The sequence below is a fragment of the Apodemus sylvaticus genome, chromosome 21, assembly GCF_947179515.1.
Source record: "Apodemus sylvaticus chromosome 21, mApoSyl1.1, whole genome shotgun sequence".
Taxonomy (NCBI): Eukaryota; Metazoa; Chordata; class Mammalia; order Rodentia; family Muridae; genus Apodemus; species Apodemus sylvaticus.
Genome location: NC_067492.1, coordinates 23,571,513 through 23,580,570, shown reverse-complemented (window position 1 = coordinate 23,580,570; position 9,058 = coordinate 23,571,513). Strand labels below are relative to the sequence as shown.

The window sequence follows — 9,058 nt, the reverse complement described above, 5'->3', positions numbered from 1 at the left end:
ATTACACACACACACACACACACACACAGAGTTCAAGGCCACTTGCAGCTATGTCCTTTACTACATTAGGATAATGTCTCCAAAAGTGGGGCAAAAAAGGAAAAAGAAAAAGCATTTAAGATCTAGCTTAAATAAGGTTATACTTGAGTGTAGTTGAAACAGTTTGAATGAACAGGTCTTCAGAGGAGCTGCTAGCAAGGGTGGGACCAGTTCTTAACAAATTTCTCTTACACTGTTCTTTTCAAACATACTCATTAAAGCACGGGAATGGCAGACCTTTAAAAACCCTTCTCATTTGTGGGAGGAGAAAATGAGGGGTCTTTACTGCAGCTAGCTCCAGGTTCTGCCATCCTTACGGACATGGGCCACACATGCTGGCCTCCCACGACTCCCACTGGCTCCCCAGAAGCCTAGTGCTTTGACAGAGGCAGCCCTTCAAGGGGACCCAGAGCAGTGACTGGGCAAGGCTGTGTCTGGCAGGCCCAGGAAGGGATGAGAGGGGAGAGCGGAAGTGACTGATCAGCTCTGGTTTCCCCTGCAGCGCCTGTGCCTCCCATAGCTCCTTCTTCCCCTGGATACTACCACCTCCTCTACAGAGGGCATGGGCAAGCCCAGATGGCCTGGCATGGAGAAACATTCTGCCTGATCGGAGGCTACCGTGTCTATGGAGATGCACCGCTTCCCACACCTGCAAAGGCTGAGGAAGAGAAGCCAGCACCCAGGCGGGCTCCCAAGAGACAGCGAGTTCAGGAAGAGTCAGACCAAGATCTAGGGTGTCCCAGTGCAAAAGTTCCTCGCCTGAAATTGAAGCATGGTGGCAAAGGGTAGCCCCACAGAAGATGCTGTCTGAGCGTCATCGCAGAGAGGACAGGCTGGTAGGTGCCTCAGAAGGCTGAGCCCTCTTCAGCAATGCCCTGCACTGACCACCAACGTAGACAGGACCACAGCGGCTCTGCCGGCGCCCTCTGCACCAGCCAGTGGCCCTAACCACTGAGCCCTCTCCAGTTCCTGGGCTTTTTAAACTTTGAGTTTGGAAAGTGGGACTCAGGTCCGCGTGCCTGCATGGCAAGCGCCTCACTGACTGAGCGAGCTACCTCCCCAGCTCTTCGGTTTTTCTTTGGAGTCATAAGCCCATGTATCGCAAGCTGGTTATAGCTTGAAAGGCCTAGTCTTCCTGACTCTACCTCTCAAGTGCTGGAGTCACGAGAATCTCCAAGACTGGCTTTATGTAGTGTTGGGGGGTTGGGGGATCAAATCCAGGACTTCCTGTATGCTGGCTAAGCACTCTAACTGTGCTACACCAGCAGCCCAGTGCTAGCTCATATTATTACCTATGATTATTGCAGCTGTTATTAATTTCCTCTCAGGGCCCCAGAAGCAGGATAGAATGGCTGCCTACATAGTTTGTACCTGGTAGAGAGGAACTTCCTGGGGTCTGGAGATCACCACTTATAAGGCAGTCTAACCAATGGAGGCCCATGACCTATCACTGGTCCTGGCAGTCTGGGCTTTGTCTAAATGGGAATGAAAGTTATTCGTAGGAATTCGTATTCTTAGGAATCTATGGAATTCTTTGAGGGATCATAAAGTGGGAGTCAGTGGTTCAGTTTGTGGATTGAGATAAAATACTAAAAAGATCCCCAAAATTCAAGACCACTTTCCTGAAGCCAGACCCACCGCATTGGCGCTTTGGCTTCTTCTTGTGCTGGGCCCAGCCCTCTTGGTTGGACAAGTCACTGCTGACTTTCTTGGGCAAATAATGACTGAAATGCTTAGTTCTACCAACCACCAGTACAGGAAGCCTGTGTTAACTTACTCTATTGCAGAGAAGGACGCTCACATCTGTTTCTATGTCCAAAACATTTATTTCCAGGAAACACTTACTCCTGCACAAAGGGAGGGGCTTTCAGGGTATCAGAGTGATACCTAAGGGGTCTGGGTATTCTCTATAAGTCATAAGATAAGGCCTAAAAAGGCCACAGCAATGGTGAGGCTTGGGACTATGTGGGGAGAGGAGTTTGAGTGTGACAACTTGGGTGATAACTTGAGTGTATGATATTTCGGAGTCTCCGGTCGGTTTTTTTCTGGATACTGTTTCTGATGTCGCAAGGCTGAGTGGCAAGCGCTGTCCAGCTGCTCCTCTGGAATCATGTCCTCCAGGGGACTTTGCCATTTGTTTTTATCTCGTACCTGGAGGTGACACTGGGTGGTCAGTGGCTCTCCCAGGTCTCCTGTAGCCCATCAGGTATGTGAGCACCTTATTCAGGTCCCTCACACCTCTCTCCTACCCCCGTCTCGGCATACCTGTTCCACCTGTCCGAAGACCCGCAGCAGGTTTCCTCGAAGGACACCATGCAGTTCCTGTTCATTCCAGCCCCGTCTCAGCAACTCCTCTATGAGCACTGGGTATGTAGACACGTCCTCCAATCCCTGAGGGAACCTGTGTAGTCACCAGCAGGTTAACCTCAGACATGGCATCCTAAGCCCAACTCCATGCCTCATCTCAGGCAGGTGGTGGCACCTGCTTTTAATCCCAGCACTTGGGAGGCAGAGGCAAGTGGATCTCTGAGTTCCAGGCCAGCCCTGTCTACAGGCCAGCCTGGGCTACACAGTGAAAACTTGTCTTTTTTGTTTTGTTTTGTTTTGTTTTAGAGACAGGGATTCTCTGTATAGCCCTGGCTATCCTAGAACTCACTCTATAGACCAGGCTGGCCTCAAACTCAGAAATCCACCTGCTTTTGCCTCCCAAGTGCTGAGATTAAAGTCGTGTGCCACCATCACCCAGCGAGAAAACTTATCTTAAACAAAACCAGAAACAAATACACAAGGGAAAAAGAAAACATGAGAAGAAAGAACTTGCAGAGAAGAAGAAGGTCGTCCTACACCCGACCTCGCCGACAGCTCACAGGGAATGGATCAGCTGGGGCTGTGTGCAGATGATGTTATGGACTATGAGCTTTCTCAGAATAACCCAGGGCGGGGGGCTTGAGCTGAAGACATACAGGAGAGCACCGAAAAGAGACCCTAGGGATGGGGAGAGGTCGAATGGGCAAAGCCTAAAGGCTATGAGGACCCTGATGTGGTGAGAGCAGCTTCAGACAAGCTGCAGAGAGATAAATACTCACTGCTTGGTACCGTCATAATCTCCGCCAATCCCGATGAACTCGGATCCAATGACTGACCTGATATGGTCAAAGTGATCTGGGGAGGCACAGGCAGCAGTTTGGGGCTTTTAGGGACAATGTGGCCATGGAAGTAGACTTGGCTGGCCCTACTCCTTCTTTGTTCACAGTCTGGTCTAGTCTACTTTATTTCTTCTTGCACATTAAAGCATGAATTCATGGGGAGTGGGCTGTAGCAGCTGGGGCTCCTTCCTGACGAGCTCACACGAGGTGTGCATCTCTGGGTGGAGTGACGCGTCTGTTGATCTTTCTCTTTGGCTTCCTTTCCTCCCTCTCCCTCTCTCCCCCTCTCTCCCTCTCCTTCCTCTCTCCCTGTCTCTCTTCCCCCTCCCCTCCCTCCTCTCTACCTCTTCCCATCCCCCCTCCTTTGCCTGGTTCAGGAAGCTATCTTGGCTCTTAGAATGCTTCAAATGCTCAATCTGAACATTTTCTTTTTCTCCCCCCACCCCTTCTCCCTCCTGCTCCAGCCCTGCTCGTTCCGGGCCTGTTCTCTTCAGCCCATGGGTTCTTTATTTGTTTCTTGTTAAGGATGGTTGTAAGCCACCATGTGGTTGCTGGGATTTGAACTCATGACCTCCAGAAGAGCAGTCGGTGCTCTTAACCACTGAGCCATCTCACCAGCCCCTTAAAAATTTTCTTGGCAAGAATCTTGCTTGCTTGTTTACAACAATGCCATCTGGATGATGAATGGTACTATAGACAGTTTCAGGTGTTCCCGTCTGAACACTCACTGCCCATCTCCTTGATGCTTGATGTGTGTACAATATCATTCTTATAGATTGTGTGTGTGTGTGTGTGTGTGTGTGTATGTGTATGTTTCCAAAGGAACAACTCTATATTCCTTAAAAAGTCTAGCGAGGGCTGGAGAGATGGCTCAGAGGTTAAAAGCATTGTCTACTCTTCCAGAAGACCTGAGCTGGGTTCAGTTATCATCACCCACACGGTCATCTATATTTCCAGTTTCCAGTTCCAGGGGATCTGATGACCTTTTCTAGCCTCTGTGGGTACCAGGCATGTATGGAGTACACAGACAGACATGCAAGGAAAACACCCACTCACATAAATTAATAAAAACTAAGCCAAACAAAAAGCCTAGAGAAATCACAGAGGGCCCCTCCCCCTTCCTTTTATGTTTCTTGTTTTGGTGAATTACTAGAAGATGGCTTCCATGGCCCAAACAGATCACCCCCTTTTTAAATTCAAGATAGGGTTTATCTGTGTAAGAGGCCCTGGCTGTCCTGAAGTGGTTTTGTAGACCAGGCTGGCCTTGAACTCACAGAGATCCGCCTGCCTCTGCCTCCTGAGTGCTGGGATTAAAGTTGTGTGCTACCAGGCCCAGTGTTAGATTCTCCTTCTTGTAGCTGGTACTCCATAACACCTGACATCTGAACTAACATAAGCAAGCCCTAGACTAGACTTCAGCTTGGAATGAAAGCATTCAAAAAGCCACTGATTCAGGTCATGTCCAACCCAAATCATAATAGATTCTAGCCTGGAAAACTAGACGAGGCCTCCTTTGGACAAGAGTATAGCTGACAGGGGTGGAGGCAGGGGCAGGGTAGATAGTGTGCTTTGGTAATCCACAACAAATAGTTGGGACACTGCTCTAGAACTGATGGCCTTACAAGTCAGTTTGGATTCTACTCTGTTTCAAGGTAACATTAGGTGCTCCAAGCACTGTCCAGATTGGGACTCTTTTGTTGGGGGGGGGGCGGGGGTGAGGAGGGGGCAGGGTTTCTCTGCATAGCCCTGGCTAGCCTGGAACTCATTCTGTATTATCAGCTGGGGAGATCAAATCCAGGCCTTCCTAGGAGGCAAGCTACTCTACCAGCTGAACCTCACCCTAAGTCCCCATCACAGGATTTTTGGCTAAACTGTTAAAACTGTGCTGTTACCCCCAAGGCTTCAGACAGTGCTATTCAGAAAGCCTAGGAGGAACTTGTTTATTATTCTCTCAAATGACAATAAAATTGTCCTTGAGGTTAAAAAAAAAAAAAAGAAAGAAAGAAAGAAAGAGCTGGGCGGTGGTGGCGCATGCCTGCAATCCCAGCACTCTGGGAGGCAGAGGCAGGCGGATTTCTGAGTTTGAGGCCAGCCTGGTCTACAGAGTGAGTTCCAGGATAGCCAGGGCTATACAGAGAAACCCTGTCTCGAAAAAAAAAAAAAAAAAAAAAACCAAATCCAAAAAAAAAAAAAAAAAAAAAAAAAAAAAAAAAGAAAGAAAGGAAAAGAAAAGAAAAGAAAGAAAGGAGAAAAAATATAGAGAGGAAGGTTTCAGGGGCGGCGCCTCACCTGCCACAGTGGATACATTGGCTAGTGGGTTGCACGGCAACACTCCTACAGAAAAGGTCACCATCACGATGCCACCGTTCTTCTTCTGCAGGGAGGGTCAAAGGTCACTCAGCTTGACTCCCCAGCACAATTATGTGCCTACCTATTACCCTTGTAAGAAACCTTTGGGGAACAAAGGAGATTTTACCTCCCTGGCTTTGTGTCAACAAGGAAAGCTCGACCTTGATTTAGGTAATGTCTTGACCCTGAATTTGAGAGATGTAAGAATTTTATCTTCAACAATCTCCCTACCCCAGGTTCAAGAATTTAGAGGCCGTGGTTTACGGTTTCATGGGGCAGAGAATGCTCACTCTTAGGGCAAGGGGGTTCAAGTCTTGATTTAGGTTCCGGGGCTAGGAAGTTTCTCACCAGAAGCTGCAGGAGGTCATCGGGAAGATTCCGAGCATTTGGGCACACAGCCCTGGCAGCCGAGTGAGAGAAGATCACCGGTGCCTGTGACGCTTCCAGGGCCCGCCGGGCTGCAGCATCCGAGACATGGGACAAATCAATCATCATACCCAAGCGGTTCATTTCTGCCACCACGGTCTGCAGGCACAGGTTAGGAGGAGGGCGTTGGGGTTACATATATGCACACACTTATCATTCAGAAAAGGATGTGTGTGTTTGTGTGGGGTATCAGAGTCCTTACCTCACCAAAGCTGGTCAATCCTTCCACACTGCTGTAGAATGAGTGGACGCCCTTTGATGAGCTTTCTGCCCTGCAGGACAGGCACGAGGCAATCTAATTGGTGGGCACGCCCCTCCAAACGCTCTACCCTTGCAATCCCACAGAGCTCATTCACAGACCCGGGCATGCAAATGGATGAATCCCAGTCTGGCTCTTATAAAACCCCAAATGCCAGCCCCTGTGTGTGTGTGTGTGTGTGTGTGTGTGTGTGTGTGTCACAGAATACGAGGGCAAATCTTGGTCTTTGTCCACAGGGCAGATTTCTGCTTCAGAGGGCTCTGTGCTCACCAGGGTGTGTTGCAGGTGTGTGTGAGCGTCAGGTAGCGCACCCCCAGCAGGTAGAAACTTCGAAGCGCAGCGAGGCTGTTGTCTAGTGAATGACCACCCTCCACACCAATGAGGCAGGCCAGTTTCCGGGTGCTGTTCAGAGCTGTAGGCATAGGTCAGGTGATTATTTTCGGGAGCTATAGTAGTAGCTTAATCCATTCCCCAATACCCTGAATAAGTCCACTTAACTTGAACTGAGGTCACAAGTTCCAGCTCAGAATAAGAGGCACACATACGTCGAATGAGGTCAATCTGCTCCAGTGTGAGGCGCAGAGCATCCCGGTCCTGTGTCTGACATGGTACGTAAGCAGACCAGAACTGGAGGCAAAGTCAGGGGTTGGTTTGTGTAGGAGAACTACCTTGGCCTTTACAACTGACAGACTTGTGGGTTCAAAGGTCACATGTAATGAATGCACTGCTTGTTCTTGTTGGCCTCTCTAGCCACAAGCTCATATTAGGGCTTTTTCTTTCCTTGTCACTATGGTAACTGAGTTCCCATCTGACTGAGTTGTCATTTCAGTGGCTCCAAGTTCTTCAACCTTCTACAGCAGTCATGCTGGTGTGTGTGTGTGTGTGTTTGTGTGTGTGTGTGTGTACTGTACCTGGGCTCCTACAAAGCCATCTTTAAGCCTATCCAGGCTGGTCTGGCCATGGGTGAAGTTTCTCAGGTTAGCATCTTGTAGCCCATTCTGGTAAAATTGCCTCAGGACAAGAGGCAGGTCATTATGGCTGTGGAAGAGTCAAAAAAGAGGTTAGGTTAAACAAAATTGACTGAATATTTCTGCCTGTGATCCCAGCACTCAGAAGGCTAAGGCAGGAGGATCATTTAATGTTTCAGGCCAATCTAGTCTAGGCTACTTGTGGTGAGTTCTGAACTAATCTGAGGGCACACACACAAGACAAATAGCTGTGCCTCTTTGGCTTCCAAGTCTAGCAGAACATAATTCTGACAGCTACTCTCTTCATACATTGTTACCTAGACCGTACTGAGATCCCCTAAAACCTGGCATGGCCTGGGCTGGACTAGGCTGGGCTGGGCGTCCCCACTAGAGAAGTGATAGAGAAAGGTCACCCACTGATGAGAGGAGACAGCATCTAGGGATGGGTAGTAAGAGAGGACCTTTATTAGTCCAGCAGGCTCAGAACCCACTGCACCCCAGGTGTATGTTCAACCCTGTTTCGCTCTGACCCAAGCCACCCTTACGCACCCATCTATAAGTGGAAACTTCTTCATCAGGGCTCTTGCGCGATCTCGCAGATCTGGGAAATTGGGGTTGCCACGAGTGCTTGGAATGCTGGAGATGCCAGGCTTGGCGAGTGCTCTGGGGACGCTTGGTGTAATGGAAGCGTCAGAGATGCCTGGTTTTGTCTGGGTCCATATTAGAGGCTCTGAAGGCCCTAATAGCAGCAGCACCAACAGGAACATTGAAGGCACTTGGCTAAGCACCCCATAAACCTTGAGGCCTGTGAGCGACATCTTGTTCAGGGCTGAGCAAGCACGCATGAATGAGGGTCACGAAAGCCTGAGAAAGACAGAAGGCAATGATATAATCCTGACCCTCAGTGAGAAGAGGTTTGAAGTCACTTGATCATCCGTGGGTATATAGGAAAGAGGTACAGTACGGCCACCAGGGGGCGCTACAGCCCTACTATCCCAGTCTCGAAGGGCACTTCCGTGGCCTCTGCAAGCCAAAGCCTGTAATACCCAGTCACCTCTTGGGTTTGTTGTCCCGTGTCCCCTAGTTTACTGTTCCCAGGGGACCAACCCAGGTGGTTCCTAGCTGCTTCTATGGATTGTTCTCCAAGAAAGTAGGCCCGAGGTGTTTCCTTCACACTGAAAGGGCCTCAAGGCTTTTGCAGACCGCACCATGTCCCTACCTGCAGCCTTCCCTGACCTCTTCAAGGGACACAAGCCCTTATCTACCATCCTCTGAAGACCCCATCCAGAAACTGGGAACTATTAAGAGCACACACCTGCATGCCCTACCCCTATTCAAGGTGAGGACTGTGCTCCTCCCTCAGCAGATGCTGGACCTGCCCAGGACTCTCATATTGACTATCAGAGGTGAGAACAGAGTGAGCAACTGAGTGCTTCAGGGAATACTTAGTAGCACAGGAACAAAAGCCTGTCAGCTAGAGAGATAGAAGGAAATGAAATACTTTCCAGGGCAGCGGAGTCCCCCCATCCCAGCACCTTCCTCCCAGGGCTGCAGGCCGACCTCCTACCTCAGTGTGGAAGCCAGGTCAGGCGTATACGAGTCCTCAGGCCTGGGCACTTGCATCCGGTGGCTCCACTCCCCACCCCGTAGCTGAGGCTCTTGTGGCCTGAGCTTTCCCAGAAACCTCAGGGACTTAGTTCCTGTCCTTGCAGGCCCCACCCTGTTTCCAGCCTGAGCCCTCACCCTCTCTACTTTCTCCAGGAACAGCCCCAGCTTCATGAATGCACACACACATAGCACAGACACCACATAAACACGTAATACAGACAGTACACACCACACATAACACACATAAAACACACACATACATA

The 9,058-nt window shown here is 49.7% G+C and overlaps 1 protein-coding gene across 1 annotated transcript; it reads right to left on the bottom strand.

The window, feature by feature from the left end:
• Nucleotides 1–1,851: 1,851 nt before the first annotated feature.
• On the bottom strand, nt 1,852–8,857 carry LOC127671941 (dipeptidase 2). Its single transcript, XM_052167069.1, has 11 exons — nt 8,755–8,857; nt 7,737–8,051; nt 7,131–7,257; nt 6,719–6,846; nt 6,490–6,633; nt 6,163–6,232; nt 5,883–6,059; nt 5,475–5,559; nt 3,126–3,201; nt 2,305–2,440; nt 1,852–2,190 (listed from the first exon to the last, which is right to left on the bottom strand). Exons 2-11 carry the CDS (start codon nt 8,030–8,032, stop codon nt 1,954–1,956), a joined length of 1,476 nt encoding a protein of 491 aa, XP_052023029.1. The 5' UTR covers nt 8,033–8,051; nt 8,755–8,857; the 3' UTR covers nt 1,852–1,953.
• Between the last annotated feature and the right edge of the window lie 201 nt (nt 8,858–9,058).